This window comes from Phalacrocorax carbo, chromosome 4, assembly GCF_963921805.1.
Source record: "Phalacrocorax carbo chromosome 4, bPhaCar2.1, whole genome shotgun sequence".
In the NCBI taxonomy this organism is placed as follows: Eukaryota; Metazoa; Chordata; class Aves; order Suliformes; family Phalacrocoracidae; genus Phalacrocorax; species Phalacrocorax carbo.
In genome coordinates, this window is record NC_087516.1 from 83,409,471 (window position 1) to 83,431,640 (window position 22,170).

The 22,170-nt window shown below is 42.7% G+C and overlaps 1 protein-coding gene across 6 annotated transcripts in view; it reads right to left on the reverse strand.

Annotated features, from left to right (window-relative positions):
* Positions 1-1,359: 1,359 nt before the first annotated feature.
* The window catches only part of USO1 (USO1 vesicle transport factor), a 36,217-nt gene continuing 15,406 nt past the window's right edge, over positions 1,360-22,170 (reverse strand). For 2 of the 6 annotated variants that reach the window (XM_064450752.1, XM_064450754.1), the window contains 18 exons: positions 21,661-21,781; positions 20,116-20,294; positions 19,230-19,370; positions 18,325-18,413; positions 17,452-17,606; positions 16,995-17,206; positions 16,152-16,172; positions 12,072-12,182; positions 11,294-11,412; positions 10,736-10,917; positions 9,685-9,806; positions 8,614-8,752; positions 7,202-7,365; positions 6,575-6,664; positions 5,728-5,814; positions 4,252-4,350; positions 3,575-3,790; positions 1,360-2,386 (listed from right to left, as the gene is read on the reverse strand). In XM_064450752.1, the coding sequence (XP_064306822.1) occupies positions 2,309-2,386; positions 3,575-3,790; positions 4,252-4,350; positions 5,728-5,814; positions 6,575-6,664; positions 7,202-7,365; positions 8,614-8,752; positions 9,685-9,806; positions 10,736-10,917; positions 11,294-11,412; positions 12,072-12,182; positions 16,152-16,172; positions 16,995-17,206; positions 17,452-17,606; positions 18,325-18,413; positions 19,230-19,370; positions 20,116-20,294; positions 21,661-21,781 (2,325 nt within the window). In that variant the 3' untranslated portion in view covers positions 1,360-2,308. The remainder of the gene's footprint in view (positions 2,387-3,574; positions 3,791-4,251; positions 4,351-5,727; positions 5,815-6,574; positions 6,665-7,201; positions 7,366-8,613; positions 8,753-9,684; positions 9,807-10,735; positions 10,918-11,293; positions 11,413-12,071; positions 12,183-16,151; positions 16,173-16,994; positions 17,207-17,451; positions 17,607-18,324; positions 18,414-19,229; positions 19,371-20,115; positions 20,295-21,660; positions 21,782-22,170) is intronic. The other 4 variants (XM_064450756.1, XM_064450755.1, XM_064450753.1 and 1 more) reach the window with 3 other exon arrangements.

Here is a 22,170-nt window from a genome sequence, read left to right on the forward strand (position 1 = left end):
GGTGCATAGAATAGACAAAGAGCCTGTAAAGTCACAGATCACCTAGTGGGACATGGGGAGGGAAGAGCAGATTGCACTGCTGGTCCAGCTCTACAGGCCACATCAGGTTGCCAGGCTCTCCATAGATGACAAAGCCAGGAGCCTTCCTGACACCTGTCCTTCTCCATTGCCACCTCACTCTCTAATGAAGGATCCAACACTCCCAAAGAAAAGCACTGCTTCACAGGACAGCTGACAATGATAAGGGAAAGGGTTCAAGCAGATTAGTAAGTAGGCCTGTCTTGTCTAAGTAGGATAGGACAAACTGTCACCAACGCCCTGGGGGAGCAGTACTGCTGACAGCAGCAAATGGCACTGCTAACACTCACAGGACACCTGGCTACTGCAGCTGTCCCCTCTACCAGGGTTCATAAAAAATGTGCTTTTATTGTATGGTTCAGCCACACTGGAATAAAGTCCAGCCGAAACAGTTAATAAGCCTTTTACCTGGTTAGGAGAGTCAGCACACAGTAGCAAGCAAATACAGCTGGAAATGAGACTAGAGCTATCTAATGCTTAAATACACAAGACAGCATGCCTGGTTTCCACTACACAGTAGTAGTTTAGTTTAAAGCTTGCTGAAGACATTGTGATGACCAAATTGAATTTAGGCAAACCCAACCTAACCTGAGTGTTAGAGGACCTGACAACAAATATGATCTACAGCATTAAATAAAACCTGTAGCATCAAGTCCACATTTAAATTCCTCTTCTTTAACAGACTATAGGCACCACACTTTCAGGCACAATGCAATGGGAGTGTAACACCCTAGTCAAATAAAATTTAAGGGACAAGAAATAGGAGCTTGTATCCCTTCACACAGTGGGAGCTGCATACTAAAATTCTTCAGCTATTTGTATTAATCCCATCTTGTGACTGTAACACCTGTGAGTAAGGACGCTATCATGACTTGTAGTAAGTCCCAACCCAGGAAGCTTGGGCTAACTTTAAAACCCGTGTAGCATCGCCTCTTGTCCTTGCTCTTTCCTGCCCAAATCCAAAAAAACACCTGGCCAAGGACAGAATGCACTAGCAGAACACCATCCATTTCAATTTCCAACCATTTCACATTTAAACACCACTGTGTGTATGAGGTGAGCTTGAATTAGTCTTTTGGCCCTGCTCATCTTCCAATTACCAGTTAAGCTATGATTATATTTCTAGAAGAAACTCTGCATAAGTGAAGCAACTCGTGAAGCGTATGTTGTTGATAAATGCAAAACCTGAAGCAGCACACCTGTTGACCTATGTGATGAGAGCCCAGCTATGTGGTACACTTACCTTCCTCTGCACCCTACACTGGTTTTAGACAGTTTGACTTGTGTGTACTAGTGTATTTTATTGAAAGAGGAAAAGAGAATTACATGACTGGAATAAGGACATACCTGTTTTTATAACAAAAAAATGGAATTGATGCATTTACTGTTTTCAGTTTTTTCTTTTAAAATTTTATCTTTTATTCACTTGTCAAGAGCCAATAAGTTATACAAATCATAGTACTTCTCATTTCCTTACTGAAGTAGTCAACAGAATTTTAACTTGTTATGCTGACTCAGTAGCACATTAGATCTTCTGAAAGAGTGTATTGGTCTTTGTTTTTTTTCCAGAGATTCTTCTTAAAAACACTACCTTTCGTGCACAGGTTTCCGTGAAACCTCTTCCACATTACTAGCATAGCATTGCAGCTCCCCTGGGAGGTTCTGAATGCAGCCACATCAGGTGTCAAGGCACTCGACCCTGTGCAGGTCCATTTGTCCCTAGAAAATGAGCCCACAAGGCCAGCGGAGTGGGCACCACACACCACAGCCATCCCAACCCATCCACCTTGCCACTGCTCTTTGAAGGAAGCCACAAATTACACTGAAGCTCCATGCTGAAGGCAGGGGCAGTGACTCCCTTGACGGATACTTTTTGTATTTCATTATGTTAAGAGCTCCAGAAAGTTACAAACCAGAGACAAATGCACAGAACTCTGTCAATGACAACTAACTGAGGCAATGTTGTCATCCCCATGCTTTAAACGATGTCTAAAGCAAATTTCTAAACAAGTACAATTTGGGATACTCATGTAGAACTTGAACAGTGATTTTTGTTTGCTTTACTTAGTATGCAGGGGTTTCAAACACTTCAGTAACGTACAACTAGTCCCACGGTCGCCATTCTCCAGTCTGCTTTTTGTAAGCAAATATTTTGCTTGGTATACCAATAATACTTTTTCCCCCCCAATAATGACACAATCTAGTTGTCATGATAACACACAAAAGGATTCTAGTCTTGCTCCTCTTCATCCCCATCCTCATCTTCATCCGCTTGATCTCCAGATTCAATATCATCTTCATCTTCAACCTGCAATTAAGGAAGATATGCTGTGAGCACTAACATCCCTTACTCTGATCCAACCTTGTGAAAGCAAGACAAATGCTGAGGGAGTAAAAACAAGCGTAAAGCTGATGTAAAAACATCATGTTGTATCAATTAGCACTTAAAGGCAACTGTCATCTTCTAAGGCCACAGGGTTTCTACTTCTCTGCTAAGGATGGCCGACCACTGGGAACAAGAGCCTCTGTTCAGCACCATCAGTTCTGCTCTGTACATTCAAGGAAGCAACTTCACAGGCACTTCAGTTTCCCATGCAGTTGGGTGAACTAAAACCCACATATTCTTCACCGAATAGGCTGGAGGAGGAACACACGTCTGTCCAGTGCTTTGCAATACCACAAGTGAAGTTGCTCCTGTCTTCTAGGGTACCTTCTCCCTATTTAAGTCATTTAAACATTAGACTCAACTACACTGACAGTATCAGCACTTGCTACAAATACTTTTCAATACAAATAATGCCTCCAGCCATCACAGACTGTTTAAAATCCTTCTCCTGCAGCTGAAGCTAAACCAGATGACTATTAACTACCAAAATATAATCCTTCAAGGATTGCATCAGTGACAGAATGCTTGCCTCCCAGTAGGAAACTCAGGCACTAGCCTGGTGTTCAAGCACATTAAGTGCAGCACAAGAGCTAGTTATGTCCACCTTACAGTCACATATCCAGCTGCGAGCCACAGGGATTCTTGAAACAACTGCCCAAAGACAAGGCTCCCAGAAACTGCCCTGACACCTGCCACACTGCTGAAAGCAGCAGACTAAAGCTTCTGAGTTGTTACCTTGTTTTATCTGTGGAACAATCCCTTAGTATTATAACACCACCATCACCTTCTATCTAGTAGGCAGCCAGGATAAGCTGCAGCAAGGCCAGGCACGTGGTCATCTTACCATTCCAGACACATCCATAAGTGCTTTTCCTCGCAGCAGTTTGGCAGGTACCGCTCAGCATACCTAGGCTGAATACTTCTTTCAAGAGGCAGCAGTCATCTTTTATTGGTGGCTGCCACTTTAGGTTCAAAAAGCAGCTTGGTAGATTCAACAGCCCTCTACTTATAGGAAGTCACCTCAGACTTACTGAATCAAGTATTGCCATAGTCAGACTGCTCAGACCTGCACTGGCCCTGAGAACTAACTTGACCCATTGTTTTGCTTACCGGTACACCAAGATCCTTCAATTTTATCTTGAGTGCAGATAGCTTCTGATCCTGGTCAGCCAGAAGCACCAGAAGATCATCCTGTTCTTTCTTGGATTCTGCAACTTCTTGTTGAAGTTTACTTTTCTCATCCTGCAAGATGGCAACTGTACTACTGGATGAATCCAGGTGCTGTTTTAGTGATTCTTTTTCTTCAGAAAGGGCTTTGACTTCACTCTGGCAACAGAAAAAATCCCGCACGAAGTTACACCATAAGCATAGGAACAGCTGAAGCCTTGTTTCCTACAAACACATTCCACGGACTACCTGTAACAGCTCCAACCCCACCAAGTGCCCTGTGGCCTTGCTTTCTTACCCAAACTCCCCTTACTACCAACCAGGAGTAAGGTACATTCAAGTTCTAACAGTGGCTACCTTCCTCCCAGACTGGATTGTCCATGTCAGAGTAAAGCTTACTTCCTAGACCGTACATACCAACTCCTGAAAGGCAGACAGGGCCTACATTTCCCAACTGAAAAATGCAGGAGAGACACATCCAGCTTCCCCTACATAGCCTGGAACACTGAAGACACTGAGGAAACAAGCCACTTCCACCCAAAGCTTTTCCTGTCGTATAAGTCCTCCGAACTGAAGGCTGGGTATTAAGTGACTTGGGTTGGTGTTCACCCACCACCAACCTTCAATTCTCTTATTTCTTGCTGAAGTCGTCCCTCCAATTCTGAGCTGTTTACTGCTGTTGCACCACTGCCTCCAGACATGGGATCTGCAGCTGTATTCTGTGGACAAGCAATTCAGCATCAGAGCACTGAATGCCTCACGTACAAAGGCAGCAAGCTAAGACATTATACAGTCAGTTGTAGAGTTGAAAAAGGTATTTTCATCCTACAGCATAGCCAAGATGTGGTAGTTATACACATCTGCTGCAAGGCATCATGAAACAGGTCTGTCCTTCCTGCGGTCTCAATGAACACACACACAAGGAAGATAACACAAGGTACAGCCCTTATTTCACAGTCTTTGAAGTCTAAAGCATCTGTTAGGTTTTTTCCTAGGCACTGTCTACTACAGGCCACCAGACTTCACTCAGATGCTTAAGTACCTAGTATTTTACTTCAGCAAAATAGCCAACTTAACTCAAAATAGCAATGGTTTTGTCTCAGCCAGCCCTATACGAAGTTATTTCCAAAACGCAGCTGCTGTCTTTTAGTTAAAACTGCAATATGGCATGATATGAAGAGAATTGCTTCTCCAGTTATAGCAAGTTTAAGCTGAATCTGTAAGGTAGGCAGTCTGCAGGAGAGCAATGAGGTGTCTACTGACAACTGGTGGCAGCACAGAGCACTTCAATGCGCCTCTGCCTCCTGACCACACATGGCCGAACATGCAACGGCATCTTCTATCAGATCAGCTGAAACTTGACAATGCAAGCATTAAAAGCCTTCCTCAGATTACGTGTACAGCCAACACTTCACATGTTCCCTGCACAGGTCCTTTTTCTTGCAATACCCAATTTAGAACTCAGTGCACAAGTCAGAACAAGCCAGGCAGAAGCAAAAGTTCATTCAAGTCCAGCTACCCTCTTCTTTATAGCCATGTTGTCAAGCAGGGCACACAGGAGCTGTGCTCATTCTGCTTGAGCACCAAGCATCACACATTGTCATTGTTTCAACTGTTTATGCAGCCCATGCTCCTGCAGCTTTAGCTGTTAGTGCTGCCGTTGAAACATCTATAATATTTTCATGAAACACTCCTCAGGTTCTCTAGCTCAACATGCTCTTTTTTATGTCATTAGCTAGTTTTGAGGACACAACTGTGTTTATTAAGACTTTAGGTAACATTTTCAATATACACCTAATATTAGCTCTGAAGCATTTGGAGGTCTGCACAGGCAGAGGCACCTACCATTTGGCCTTCAACTGTATGTGAGATTAGTATCCTCAACTGTTTAGAAGAACAATGAACCTGTAAGTCCCCTCATTCCCATGAAGGATTTGTCTAGGTACCATGGTAATTTAAAACACTGTTGGAATTACTTGCTGATACGTATCCTTAGAACAAGCTTGGTTTAGGATGATAGCTACAGACAGCATAAGCAGTAAAGCAAAGACTTTAGGATTTAATCCCCAGAGAAAGTAAGCAACTTTCACTGATACCATTACTTGTAGCTTTTGATTCTCCATCTGAAGCTTAGAGATTTCTGCAGACTGTAGTTGTGTCTGACTCCTGAGCATTTCCAGTTCCTTTGGGAAACAACGAGAAAAACATACCTTTAAGTTAATTTGATGAAGCAAAGTCGTTATTCACATTAAATTTTTCTCAAATTAAATGCCAGACTTTCATAGCAGCATACATGAGAGGAAAGCTACATTTCTCAATGAGAACACAGCAACCATTTGTAAGACAAAACTAGTCCACAACACGCACCATTTTTCTGCCCTACTTTTCCAAACACTTTCCTATGGAATGCCCAAGGCACCTGTCCAAGCCTCAGCTTTGTTTTAGTAGGTGCTTCACACCACTAGCACTCCCTTTAGCATCCTCTACGTGTTACTGTTCTTGGTGCCAAAACCCATTATGACTTACCAATCCAGACATTAGGTTTTTCCTCAGAGAAACCCTGCTAGTATTTTCTGAGCAACAGCTACCTTAAATTACTCAATCTGCAGGTATTTTAGGATTTAATATAAGTTGTATGTCTAACACCTGAAAGCTTTCCTATCAACATTTCAATCTATGTTTGGCAACAGACAACCAGATAGGTGCACAGCTGAAGAGTTGAAGTGTCTTCTGGTGGCTCACACCTGCTTAGCAAAAACAACTGATGCATATTTAGGTGCATAATCTTGATGCTCCAACATTCAGACCATCCCTACATAGCAGTACACCATCGAACACAACATGCTCAGGAATCAATGCTCCTCCCTGAAATTTAAGAAAGCTCCCATCCCATCCCAAGCTACCACTGTTCACTGCAGCTTTGCTGAAATACCACAAGCTCACCTTCTGTAGTTCACTATTGTGCTCCAAGCCACCAGATTTGCTGGTCTGTGAAGACTGCTCCGTCGTTCCCATTTCCAACTGTGAAGACTTCTGTAACAGCAATAGGCAAATCAGCCATAAAACTAGACAGACTAGATGTAGTCACTCTGTCAGAACACAAAGCTAAGCTGTGTGTTTGCATGATCAATGTTCCCAGCAGGGAAGGTGCCAACAGGCTATGAAATGCACAAAGCTCTTCAATTATTCCAGAGCAGCTGGATGGTCTCCTCTAAGGTAGATGCAAAAGCCTCTTTCACCAATTCAAGTGCTTAAGTCATGCACAAAATCAAAGCAGCAAGCGACATCCTGCATTTTGACAAGCTGGCCACCAGAAGTGTCTGAGACATTACCCACACTAAGATCCTAGGGGACACCTACCATTTTTTCCCCCACCCAAAACACACTGAAACACTGATTCTACAGTTCAACAAGTCAGCGGCAGAAATTACTCTTGGGAATAGCGTGAAGCAGAAAGGCTCCTGTTCAAGCCATCTCCCACCATATTTCATTTTACATCTTAAGGCAAATTACATTTAAGAACAGGAGTTAGAAGCTGCATCAAGTTCTGCTGAGACAGGTAGCGCTTACCAATTTCTCAATCATAGAATCCTTTTCCCTTAACTGCACTTGCAGCAATTCATGCTTGTTTTTCCATTCTTCCAACTCCTCTTTCAATTTGCTCACTTCTTCCACTTGAATGCCATTCATCTGAAATGTATCACTGTGTGAATTATGGTGCTGAGTGTCCTTTCCTAAAAGGAGTTTATAACAAAGGTCAAACATGAACATTATTTTCAAGTTACCTTCAAATACACCAGTTGAAGTATTTATCGTCTGCCCTCTTCCCACCCTGCAGGCCAATACAAGCCATTCTAACTCAAGAAGCAAAGCCGAATATGTAAGAATTCTCTATCAAAAGCTGAATCAAGAGCTCTACTTCGCCATTTCTCCAAGTACGTATCTGTGGCTGTACCTGAATGCTGCTTCAGTCATTCAGTTCATCCAAAGTTCATAGATAAACCATTCTATAGAGTAACAATTGTTTCCTTATTTTTAGTCAATCATCCTGACAGCAGAATTACTTCTTTGCATTCATGTCATTCAGCTTGTCAGCCATCTTGATCTTGGAGTAATTTGAATATACTGTCCTGATTTAAGCATTTAGTTGGCAGTCTCTCTAGTGACAGATGTAGGCCTCATCTTGCACATCTGCCATACCACAATTTTTCCCCAATTCATACTTCCATTCACAGACCCTATCTTCAGCACACACCATGGACCATCTTTGCATGTTTTAAGTCTGAACGGACAATGACTACTTCGGGCTAACTGAAGAAACAAAGGCGTAGCAAGGCTCAACCAGCAGCTCCCTGGTAGCCAACAGCTCCTCCAGCAAGCTTCCACACCCCTGCAGTCAAGTGGCTAGGGTAGCAAGGGAAGGATTTGCTTTTCACCATGGGCAAAGCGATACCAGGATCGGGTCAGAAGCTATCAATAATCCCAGTATTTCTGTGTGTCCAAGGGAACTGTGATCTACAGCCATCATCTTCAGGTGCTTCTTTTCCCCATGAGTAGGCTTACATGGCAGACAGGCCCTAGCTCAAGTGCTCAAATGCCTCTTGCTGAAAACAGTACTAGGACTTCAAGAGATCCAACACTTCAGCACAAAGCAAGAACAAATAATACCTCTTAGACATTTTCAAGCTGTCCTGAGTTACCACTATGCTTTATTCTCTAAGTTTGAAGGCACTTAAAGCAAAACCTAGTATTTAGATAATAAAGCAACCTGATGCTTAAGGAAGACCGTTTGCAATGCTCAACATCAACTTGCAAGAAGTGTGTTTTATCTCCATGGGAACTTTTCATATGCTGCAGAACATACAACACCATGCCTGAAGTTATAGAAGGTTGTCTGCTGGAGCTGTTCCATAGCTTGCAAGAAATCACACAAGATCTTTGCACTACTGAGATTATTTTTCACTAGTCTTTCTGAAGCCTACCTAGCTGTACTTTAAGAAGATTATATTGGTCCTTATGCTGTTGGATCTGTGACACTTGCTGTGTAACTGTTGCTTGGAGCTGTTCATTTTGAGATGTTAAGGTGTTAATTCGTTGTTTTAATTCTTCAAGCTCCTGGTCCTGTGAAAGGGCAAAAAGGCACTTAGTACTAACACTTTTGCATACAATACCATCAGGAAGGCAAACATGGGAAAACCTCAAGTCCACCATTACACGCTACTAGTTAGTGACGCTATCAGAGCTACCTGTGACAGATGAGCAGAAAAGGGTCCTGGGAACCTAGGTAGCTATTCTTAGGAAAAAAGCCTGGGAAAGGCAGAAGCAGCCTGTCACAGCAGACCAATGCATTCCGCATCTTTTGGAGACCTCCAGTAACCCTACATCAGGGACAGCATGTTCAAGAAAAAGTAGACAAAATATGACCAATTTTTCACCATCACACTGAGGTGTGTACCCATTTGGTCTATCTCACAAGTCTTTAAAGAAGCCATGGTAATTGCAGTCATCACACTTTTAATCAAGCCTCACTGGCAGTTGAGAAGTGCCTCTTAATTCCAGATGCCTGAACTAAAGCCACCTGCTTCAGTTCCCCAGTAGCTATATAAGGTCATTAACTCTGATCCTCTACTTCACAATCTAGGCTGCAGCAACAAGTGAACTACCATTGGACAACAATTTTTTCCGAGTCCAACTGCAGCAGGTATACCCAACTTCACTGACAAACTTCCTTTCTTCCTTCACCTGCATTTCAAAGGTGAGAGCACAGAACTAAGCCCTCTTTGCAAGGGGGTGCAAGTTCTCAAGTTAGTCATTTGCCAAGAAACACTTAAACACAGAGAAGACTAGACATACCCCAGGAAAAGCATTAAGCTTAACCAGGATTCTAAGCACTAGCATCAGTTCAACCAGAACTTGGCTTAAGTATTTCTAGAAGTGTTTCTGCATTGCTATATTCCTTGTTAGTTGTTTTGGAACATCTGGCTGTCACAGTGCAGTTTGATACCCAAACAAACAACTTTGGGAGGCACACACACAGTGTAACTCCCTCTTACCTGCTCTCTGATAACTTTCTTGTAGTGAGTCACAATGTTGTCATGCTGTTCCAATGTCTTCTTGACCTCCTCCTCCTTTTTATCTTCCTCACTGGACTTGTAAATAGCTTTACTTATGACACCTGTCAGAAACGGTTTCTGTCAACTAAAGCCAGTTCGCATACCTTTTGTCCTCAAAACATTCTCACAACCTCACCCAGTTTAAGTGAGTTCATAGCATTAGAAAGGCAACCTGTGCTTCAAAAAAGCTATCGCCACAAACTGGTTTAAAGAAAACATGGATCAGCAACTGCTTTATAGCAAGGTTTCCATACCTGCTTCAAGGTTTCAGGAAAGCAAATGGCTGTTTTGAGTCTTTCCTATCAGGAAAGGTGTGTATTACTTGGGTTACAGCTCCACTACAGCCATTGCTCAAGCAGTTGTGCAAATAAGTGAAAGACTTAGGACTGCAAGGGCAACATGGAGATGAAGCATGACTGGGTATAACTGTTTATGCAGTTGCTGCTTCAAGGTTTTTTCCTTCTATAGACTGATTTAACTTGGACAATATTTATCAACAGGATGTTAGATGTTAGGCACAATCACAACCTGTCTCTTGTGAAAGACAAAAATAGACATCCCTATCATTTTCTAACAAGCCAGGAAATTCAGCATTTATTACTTTTCTTACTGAATCATAGATACAGCTAATGTCTAGATTCATAATTCCACAAACTGAGATTCTACAAGCATCACATGTGCTCAATACTGAAGTCTTGGCATGAGTACAGGTGAATACACCTCTTGGCCACACCATGGTAACTCTCAGCCCATATTAATAATATTTTCACATGAAAATATCCAGGGTTTTTTTATTTACCTAAACTTTCACCTAAAGTTATCCAGTTAGGACAGGCCCCAATCACGGGCTTGTGCTGGGAGTATTTTTACCCAATACTTAAACTGTGAGCTTTATCATCACACTGCTTTTAAAGATGATTACATTAAGCACATTAGATAGTTGAGTCATCGATTCATCACAGAACATATAGAAATGAGCCTAACATCTCACCTTCCAATTCCTTCACAAGTTTGGTAAATTCATGATCAAACATCATGTGGTCTGGGCTAGAAAAACTAGGCTGTGGTTTCTGAGCAGCTCTGGAATACAGTTCATGTTTGCTAATGAAGCCAAGCTTCTCAATGAAGTTCTCCCTGCCAATCCTCTTCTCAATCAGCTGTTTCAGCTTCTCTCTGAAAGGAAGAGAAAAATCCTACTGCAACACTTGAAAAAAGCAAACCCATCCTTCACTGAAGGTGGTTTTTGCTGTTACAACGCTATTTATCTGTCTCAAGTCTTCACCACACTAGATGTTTTGCATTCAAGATGCCATTTTTCAGTTGCCACCAACATATGCGCTCAGCCCAAGAATACCCAGGTTAGGAGAATCTATGCAGAACAACTGTCTTTGCCTCACCAGAGGTGGGTCAGTTATTTTGCATCCCATAAGGAACATGCATAGAAAACAATCAAATATTCTCAACTGCAGCACCTCAGGTAAAAGGTTCCTAAGTGACCGCCTGCCATTCACAGAACCTTTCCCTGCGGTTCTTTCTACATCATACTTACTTCCTATAATTTTCAAGGGAATTGTCATTGTAGTAGATGGAGATGCCAAGGAGAAGTGCACACAGGCCTTGGACGAGCTGCTCCTCTTCTCCAAGGTTTTCAGCTATCTGCCCTGTGAGCTAGAGCTCTTGTTAAGGATATCAGAGATAGTTTCTAAGCATAATACACGTAACTTACTTCTCCATGTATAAATTCCCCATTTAAATTATCTTCAAACATAAAACCAAGCTTGATTAGGAAGCAAGCAAAAAAGCTAGTGAAACCTTCACAAAGCTAGGTCCTGTTTTGAAGAACTTGCATCATTACTGGCTTCCCTGAAATTTCTTTTCCCACTATCTGCTTAACAAAAGAGATTTAGTTGATCCAAACTAGACTTTCAGTTTAGATAAGCTGACAGTTGAGCCTTGTGTACTTCAGTCAGATTTTTTCCTGAAAAGCAAGCAGAGAAATAAGCTTCACCGGAAGGAGAAAGGATTCTTCCTACCTCTTGGGTAGAAGCATAAGTCACTAAAAATATCAATGGGCTTGTCGTACCAAAAAACACACTTTGCTGGCAGAATGACATAGCTTTCTGCTGTACTTCAATTTGCATGCACATCTTAGGTCAGCAGACAGAGCACTGTCAACAAAAGGCTGGTTACGTCTCTTGCCCCAGTGCAATTGCTTTGATGTCATGCAGCATCCCTGCAAACTGATCTAAGTAGCCCTTTACCTCAAACATGAATATTCCAAGTAACTTCTAGGCAAGCGGTTCTACTTGGAAGCGTGTCAAGGATACAAAAGGTACATTAGCTGGATTGTGAAGGAAGTGGGTGACAGCAATCGAGCAGTTGCTTAGCCAAGTGCAAAGCAACATCAGTAGTCCAACCCTGGTCTGTACTTTGCTGCCCTGTAAAGAATAACGCCCCCATCGTTATCTTTCCACAGTGGAGGAATAAAATACGAAAACATACCGATTTCAAACTGACCTGCTTTCACCTCAATTTTAAAACAAGTAATGTCTTGCAAAATACCCATTCATTAGTTATGCTGAACACTGCTTTAGTGCTTCGGTGATAAGTATTAAACCATTCATATTTAATTGTTTTCAGAGCAAAATGACAAGCAACATCAATGTGTAATATGACAATGCAAATTAGCCCCAACATAAAATCCTAACAAGTTAGTTCTCATTCATGACTATCACTAAGGTGATACGAAAGAACATACGCACAACCCCTGGAAAGGAGGAACAAGGTGTAAATTCAGTCAGGTAAGGATTCCCTGTAAGAAGAGATGCGCCTTTAAGACTTGCCTTGCTGACTAAACAGCGCCTTAATTTCCTAGTATTACTTTCCAAGTAAGGGAAGGTAACACCGGAGCGGCTTTTGGTTCAGATCAAGTGCACATTAATCCAGCAAGAGGAATGCTAAGAGCAGCATTTGTTTTTGTTAACTAGGGAAAATTAGTTTTTATCTGCAAACTGACTGTCTTCTCAATTCTGTCCCCCTTGTCTTTGCTGCAGGTATTGTGGGCACAACAGTGTTAAGACAGGATACATCTCCTCCAGTAGTCAACATTCAGAAGGCAACCAAGATAACCGTTTCCTGCACGGAAAACTAAACTTCACACAAGCACCTAATAAATTGGGAAGCTCAAGTCAAGTCTCAAAGTCAAGATGACAATATAGTCAAAAAGGGGCAAGAAAATGGGCTGGAACAAGTGGTCACAGCGATCAAGACAGTAGCAAGAGAGAACTATTTATCAAAAACAGTCTGCACCTGAGTTACCTGTGCTTGAGTCACTGACCTTCCATTACATCCTTGCCTCAATAACCCCTATGCCTTAGAGCTGAAGGCAGTGGTTTTTTTAACTTCAGCTAAACATACTAAAAAAGCATATCTTTGAATGAAGCAGTTTATCCATAGAAACAGCCAGTAAGCAGCAGTCTGGCAAGCAGCTCTTCTGAGCAGGCTCCCCGCTACCAAACTGCCACTGTAGACCAGACGACAGAAATTGAGTGTAGCAACTCTGGGAGAAGAAAAACAACCTTGGAAGAGACTGCCTTGCAGGACTTAATTCTGAGGCGCTGCGATTTGCTGCAGGATATCACCTTCACTAAGACAAAATCGTCTCCTCAAAGGAGAAGAACACAGATCATAGAGGCTCTGGCAGCCATTCTTAACACTGGACACACAGGAGGGAGCGCCTGGCCCTTTTTCATCATCTGCCATTACTTCCAGAGACCCAAGTGAACAACGCCAGAACAGCAGTGAAGACAGCCGTCACCACCAGCTGCACAGCACCTGCCTGTTGTGTTTTATGGTGAGTACTACATGTCCTGCTCACAATCTTTGTTTGGCCTTTGCTATAGATTTGTTTGTAGCTTTGTCGTAACCCTGTCATGCTACTGTATTAATACACAGGTTATCTTCCTTGCTGCTGCTCTTTCAGCTGAATGTCAGAAGTGGTTTCCACTGACCTAGACCTCACTGCGAGTTGCCTAGTCCCCACCAAAGAGTGTTTTCCTTCTGCCTTTTCCTTTCCTCTGGACCTGTTAGTTCAGCTTTCCCCATCATCACTGTGCATTTCCCCTACTCACCTTGCACTTGGTACTAGCTAGCGACTTGCATGCAGCACAACACTGACAAATCCCTGCTCATGAGGTGACCTTTATTTCCAAGACAGTCTAATGACAAGACATGTTTAAGAGCTATTCAATACATCTAGCACACTTACCCACAAAAGCAAGACAGGATGCCCCAAGAACCATCTGACCACGTTTTATTACCCACTAGGTAATGCTAAGTGCTGTGTTCACACTCCAGTCTTCAGGTGATGCATGAATTAAGACACAAGGTGACTCATTTTGTGTCTTTCAAGGTCATACAGAAAATCATCTGCCACGCCACACTGCTATGGTGAACTGCAATACAATTGTCTTGTGAAGCAGCTTGGCTGAAGAACCTGCTGACCACACAGGTCCTTTTTGTTTAACTGAAGCATCTAGACAGGCTATTTGCTTCCTCATTGCCATCTCACAGAACTACAGGGCCACTTAGGTTAAAAAGGACCCTGCAAAATCACATAGACTGTACCCTGCTTTAGCACAAGAGGGCAGCATAAGCACCAATTGTGCCAGAATTACTTCTGGATTAGATACAGTAACAGACTCATGACACTACCAACTGTGGAGCTTAACCTGTACCAGAAACCCCTTTGGTGAAACATGATCATAGCACAGCAGCCCTGAAGGACCCAGTGTCCTTGCATCCACCAGACAGATGAGGCATCTGGCCCTCCACACTTGCAAGTTGTCCCCACCTGCAAGAACCATTATGCAACAGACCAGGAACTGCCCTTTTTCCCCCCCACTCATTGCTCCTCACACCTCAGGCTGCCTCAAAACTACCAGGAATACCATTTCCCCAGCCCTTCCACACTAGAGCAAGAGCTATGCCCCTCCTTGTGCTTACCCTTAACGTCTCCAGCCCACCTGAGAACCAACCACTTCACTTGACCAGCTCCACCAAGCTCCTACTTCCACAAATGCTGAGTTTAACTGCACTTAACCAGTTTTATTGCTTACAATCAGCATTTACTCCTCCAATAACCACCCATACAACTCTGCTTTCACCCTCATGGGACAGACAAAAGTGACTTGGAGCAACCAGAATCAGTCCAAGGAAGCTGTGACACCCATCATACACCCTAAGGCGTCCATCATGCCAACTTACTGTTTGTCAAAGGATTGACCAAAAACCAAGCAGAACAAGCAACACTAGAAGCACTTTCCCCCACACTTATGTTTACAAGCACAGGCTCGTACTGTCCCAACACAATTAGCCTGTTGGTATGCACCGGGAATAATCACAAACTGGCAGTCCTGCCCTACAGCACAGTGGCACACCTCATGCTTCTTAACACTTATAGAAGCATCGCTTATCTTGTCGGAAAGAAAGTTTTGCTTACACGACCTGGCATTTACAGCATGCACTATGTGCTGGAAGCAGTCGCAAACCACATCAGTTCTCAAGCAGTACATGCTATTCTGTGGTCAAATTCACATGTTCTGTATAACAACTGCCACAGTCCATAACATGCTCTCCTAAAAAAGGGAAACCCCACACAGCTATTTTCTAGTCATACCATGGTAACACCTGCTGTGATACTGATCTCTATGGCTGCTGTTCCACAGTTCAGGGCTGGTAACACCACCACCCCCCCAGGAGAACTGTGATCAACGTGGTAAATAGAGCAGACAATTCCACAGCAGCCGTACTTCAGAACTGTTTTTTCTGCTGCTGATACTTAAAGCACTGCTAAGTTACTTAACAGTCAAACAACTCACTTCAGGAGTCACTTTATAGTAATGAGACCCCTGCTGTTCACAAGTGGTAGCTCCAAGGTTAAAACTTTTGCTGTTAATTAGGACACAAAGTAGCCAGAAGGCAGGTTAAACAGTTTTTCTTTCAGCATCCAGGAAATCATCAGCATGTTCCCACTTCAGATTGCACCAGCTGTTTTCTGCAGGCCAGTCTGAGTACACAGCATTTCTAATGGTTTTTATTTTTCTCACAAGAAAGCACATCTGTTAAGTGAACAGATGGTGAATGAGTCCGTCCCACCACAAAGAAAGCACCCCTGCTACCCAAGATCTTCACCCCATAGCTTTGTGGAGGACCCCCAGAGAATCCCCTGGAGACACAGAAAGAGCTTGTTATGCTAGGAGAACACCCCAAACCAACTGCAAAACAAAGCTGTAAGTGTAAACACATCAAAAAGCAGTTAGAGAAAACCTCCCCAGCAAAACCCAAGACAAGAGGAAAAGGCCTGCTTTTGGCAAGAAAATGCCAAAGCTGTGCCAAAAAATACATACCCGTCTGTCGATCTTATCACCCTGCAAGTTACACACACATTACTTGAGAACCTTGAAGTGGAACACATTTCAGAAACAACCCCCCAAAGTTTGAGTTCCTTGTCCCATTTAAGGCTGAAGAGCCACAAGCAGTTGTACTGACTCTGATTTACCTTAGACAAAAGCCCCAGGAAAAGGCTAAAAAGGAATACTGTCCATTTTCAGGTAAAGCAGATAAAAGTCACATGAACCAATTGAAAACTCCAGCTTTCTGCTATTAGTCTGAATTGAAGGAAAGTCTTAATTGCTGCCCATTCACTAGCTAATTACAACCACTGGGAAGGGGAAGTATGCATAACAAGGAAGTGCGGGCTAGGAGGTAAAGTTCACTTGTCCTTTGCGAAGCCAGTGTTTATGTTAAAGTTGGAAAAAGCTTTTAGCTTTGAATAGCAAAACTAAGAACAAAACATGAGGCCCTGGTATTTTCAAGATGTTTCAAGTTAGCAGTTACAGGTTAAATACTAACCAGGCACGTTTCTGGGAACAAAACATGATTTGGGATCCTGCCAGTTGGCCCTGTCTTTCAAACAAAGTTTAAGCCTTAGATGCTTTAGGACTCCCCCGCCTACTGAGAGTAGGCAACATCAAGCAGCAATCCCTGATGGAAAGGCAAGATTTGCTGCTTTTCTCCTCTCCCTCAAGGACAGAGTGCTTTAAGCAAAGCTCAAAAACAGCCTGCAGGAGGGAATCCTCCCCCTCATTAAGGAACACTCAACATCTTCCTGCAATGCACCTCCACAAGAGCAGCATCCTTCCTGGACACCCAGAGTTTTAACCCAAAGCAGGAGGCAGGCGTTGCCATACCTGCGAGAGGATGTTGGTGCACTGCTGCAGCAGTGACACTGGTGGGTTGCCGATGCTTGTCGCTAGCTGAACTCTCAGGAGCTGTTCTTTCAGAGTGGGATTTTCCTGTAACGCATGGGCCAGGGCCACAGCAGCACACCAGTTTGAGAGAGAGTCCGTGGAAAAGAGGCCCCCGCACAGCAGCTGACCAGCTGAGACAGAGCTACCTGTAGCTACCAGAATGGCCAAGAGGTACAAGTGAGATTAAAACCAGTCACAAAATGAGCAAGATATACAAGATATCAACATATAGTTAAAACCCAGAGAAATGAAACAAGTTTGAGAAATTACAACCCAAGCCATCTTGCTCGGATCAGACACTTAATGGCAAGTAAATATAATTTTACAAGACATCAGTCAATGTATTAAACATTTGTACTAGTTCACAACACACTGCAGAGATGTCAGCTTTGCGTACCGTCAATAGTAGATGGCAGAAGCGTTGAAACGATTTCTCCTTGTCCTTTTTGGTTTTTATATAAAAAGCACTGGAAACAATAGAGAACAGCACAACGTAGCACAAAAGGCTGCCTTTCGTTTACCATAGACATCAGCAGTACTACAATTGCAGGCCTGTTTGGAAAGGAAAGATAAACCGTTAGGACCAAGTTGTGAATCAACACAACCACAGGTCCCTGAAGGATACACTCCTAATTGTGTAAGGAGTGACACATTTGCCTACTCTGTCTATTACCATTTCAAACACTGGACATAATCCTTTGATTTTACTGAAGTTTTTCAGCTAGTTAAAACACAAAACCGTAGATTTGTTATACATGACTGCAATGCGCTAGTGTTCTTCCGCAATACTTTCCCACAGAGTCCCCTGCTGCTCCCTGCTAGCTTCAGTCATGCTGTACAGGATGCCTCGTAAGGCCACTAGCCATTTTGTAACACAGAACACTACCTACCCTCACCCTCTTATTCAAATGTTGAGATTCAGATCTCATTAAGCTAATGCTTGCTGTTCCCCAGTCTGAGTAAATATCAATTACCGATTTTCATAGCCTCTAAATCCTTTTGTAGACTGTCCTGTGGCTGACAGTGGCAGCCTGTCCCAATCTAAGAGTTTCTCAACTATTGCTTATTCCCTCTTCAGGTAACAAACGAAATCAGTTCTAGGCCTCACACCTGAAACCTTCATGCTGCATCTAATACACCCAATGTAAACTTGAAGCTGTAGCTCTTATTCATAATCCCAAACTCTAAATTCAAACAATCCTGTGGATTAGACTCCCATTGCCCATGCCAAAACATCATTGCCCAAAACAGTTAAACACTTCTCCCCTACCTTGGTGGATTAGAAGGTGCATTTACAGAGGCGAAGTAGTCTTGATTCATCTGGCATCCTCGAATGACCTCTGATACAGTATTAATGGTCTACAGAAAGGGCAGAATTAGTTACAGGGATAGTTAAATGTGAGCCATCATGTACTACCTAGGTAACTCGAAACTACAACATTACCCCTACACCTCAATATTGAAAAACATGTACCATGTCTCATCATAGAGAGTTAATCAATAAAACCATTTCAAATGAACTGCTGACAGCTGTGAAGCATGCTGAGCAAAGGTTAAGGGGCAGAAAGCTCCGACAGCTCTGTCATCCCCAGTTACCTCCAACTTCGTATTCTATGTCAGATCAGTTTTGCTATGACAGCCAGTTAAACTGGACATTTATAGGAAGATGAAATGTGAAACCTTTTAAGAGATCAAATAATTGCAATGGAGGCTGCGCCAAAGGAACCAGCCTAACCTCAACCAAAGTACGTCATTTTATCAAGTGAAAGAACACATCATCCTATACTGCTTACAGGGCTTTCCAGAATCAAGAAATCCCTCATCATTGGATATCTGCTGAGTCAAAACAGTTCTACAATCTCTCAAAGATTAAAACCACCACCAAAAAACCCACCCTCAAAACAGAAAACATGTATCAATTCAGCCAAAGATATGCTGAAATGCAACAGAAAAATAAGAGCAAATCCAAGTACCTTCTGGTTGTAGACTATCATTTAAAATACTATCTTACATTTACATTGCCGACACAGGAAGCTGTCACCTCTGGCATCTGAAATACTTCCTTTGCAAATACTGTAGTTTCAGTTGGTCTCTGCAGCAACCAGTTACTCCCGTGGACTCGTGCTTTCACCCATTTAGTTGCCCCCAACTCTACATCTATTTACTCCCTCTTACTTCTGTCAGTATGTCAGCAGGAACTCCAGTTGCCATCAGGATTGTGCAGAGCTGCTGTAACAACCCACAGTGAAACATTGCCTTCTGACAACTGCTGGTAGCACCAGGAGGATTTGTGGGAGACACCAGTACCCGCACAAGCTAGAGAACAAGAAACATTTCTATGTAAAGAGAGCCCGAGACCTTCTGAAATGTCAAAAGAAAGTGAGTTTACTCATTTCAAGTTTAGCCATGAAACAGAACTGCTCCTAAAAATGTAACAATTAAACATGATTTTTATCTCTACACTATATATCCCGAGCTCAGTGAAGCCCTCTAAAATATTCAAATATCTGACCCCATCGCAACCATTGCAACTAAGGCATGAGGTCAAGCTGTAACTGTTCTGTTATTTGGCTCACCATTTGTCAGAACTGCATTTCAGAGAGCAAGAATCTATGTTCATCATTAACATTCAGCTTCCACAAAGTGCCATGGAACAGGAAAACCTCATTTCATTTTTCCTGGTGGGGGGGAGCCAAGGGGAAGATGCCCAACAATCAACACTGATCAACCCATAGTCAAGGCAGCTACCAGAACTTGGTTAATACACCACAGCCATACATTAATTCATACAGGATTCTTCATATAGAACATGCCTCATACTGCATTTAACTGAAACTGCTCTTACATCTTAAGTTACAGGAAATAGTGATATGCCGCCATTACCAGTCATAATTTGGGAACAGTATTTGTGCTGAAAGCAGTAGATCACATGAACATTAGTAGCTAATTCTGAGCTCAAAACAACACATGGATTTCACAGTTCACTGTTACATTACCCTCATTCTTTGCAAGAAAGTTAGAAACTGACATCATTACTTAGGAGTTAGATGAAGTGTTTCACCTGCAGCATTAGGTGAAGGTTAGTTACTTTCTGTGCAGACCACCCACAGTTGTCATCTCCAACTTCAAACCAAGGCTTCATACGCTGAATGTATGAACCTTCTTTGAAGAAATTCTGATTGGAATTATTGTTCTTCAACAGGTTTTGTAATAGGAGGAGACAGTCTTCCACTACTATACCTGGTGAGACAAAAAAACGAAAGATTTGTCAAAAGATGACAGCTGGAAAAATAAGTAGCTTCTCCACACACTAAGTACGTTGTAGATGGAACAGAGCACACTACTGAAATCTTCCTTAACAAACATTAGATTTGGACCTAGGATTGTGAACCTGGCGCATAAAAAAACAAAGGTCCCTGTAAATTGAATATATCTATGTTGATCCAGTGTATTTCCAAGGAAACCATCATTACCTTTGTTCCCCATGTCTGAAGCAAAAACATTATTTCCAGAAAATATACAGTTAGAGATAACTGGGTAGGCATGGGAAGAACTTCAAACAAAGCCTCACAACCACTGTGTCTTGAAGCAGCCTGCTTCTGCACTACTCGTATGCCGCCAAAACTGGACTTGACAGTAAAGATCGAGTTTTTCCTTGCACTTCTGAAAACACACAGGCATTGCCAGGCTTGGGAGTGGGAGAACAAAGAGAGCAGCTGCCACATTCCCTCCTTCCCACTCCTGCTGCAGAGCCACAGCTGGTCATCCAGCCCTCAACAGGGCCACACACAGGAGGAATGGGCACGTAGGAGGGGAGAAGCAGCAAAGTCTTAGCACTTAGGAATTTACATACCAAGTCTCCTAAAATTATTAACTGCCTAAAAATAGCAGCTTTGAACCAAAGGTTTGCTTAATCCTTCCATGCCAACATACCTGGAATAATTCGGCTGGGAGAGAAGCGTTAACTGCTTTTGCCACCCACAAGAAGGTCATGGAAGAGCAACCTGCCTTGTTACTGAAATAGATCCTGTAGCAAACTACAACTGGTTGTGACCTCATGTGTTGCCAAGAAAAATTTACAACACCTTACTGCATCATTTTTCCTCTTTTTAATCCTTCTCTCCCCCTCTAACAGGTAAATGATTTGGGAAGGAGCTGACCAGAAAACAGGTTATTAGTGAGGCTGAAGAAACTCAGCAAGCTGTTACTGCCATGCACTCCAAGCATCCAGGGACCTTACAGGATGAATGCACACGCTTAACTCAGTAAGTGACAAATGCAGCATACACATATCTGGCACTTGCATTCAAAGCATATACATGCACAGAGCTCAGCCCAACAGGAACACACTAACTCATGTACACATGCTCAGAGAAACTGACTGATCTTTTAGGTAACTATCAAAAGGCTTGTTTTGAGAATATACTGAAACCCTGCCTACTTGCTCAATCTGTTTTTGCTTCTTTTGTTGCAACCAGGCTGTAAATTTTGATCCTTATACCCACTGACCTAGCTCCAATGACATACTAACATCAGGCTGTAAACACTGTCACCTAATAGTTTGTGCAGAAGCACAAGACTACTAATGTCTTGGACTTATCTGTACCTCCATCGCTGTTCCCTTCTTCTGTTATGATATCCAGAAGTCTCTCAAAGGCATTTTCAAAGGCTACAATCTTCTGTATGGCTGCATTACTTTTTGTCAATTGCTGTAACAACAAGACTCCCTTGACAGATTGGGGAGAGAAGAAATTAAACTTAGTTGTACTAGAACTTCATTGTTTTTCACAAGTCACAGCTGTTAGAAGGATGCTCTATCAGGAGCATAATCCTTGGCCAGAATCACAGTACAGAAATGCATGTCCTGCAAGTCAGCACATCTAACAAAACCCACCATGCACACCACACAGCAGTTCCCTCATACCTCACTGCACTTGAAAATACAAGGCCAATACTTCTAAAAAGGATGCTAAGTGGCTATACGAAATAAAGAGGGAACTTGTAAAGCACCTCATCTCAGGGCATTTTGCCATCTGGCAAGTAAAGAGGAAGAACTGAAACAAACCTCACAGAAGGCCAGGAGAAATATCAGCTAACTTACTAGTAAAACCCTACA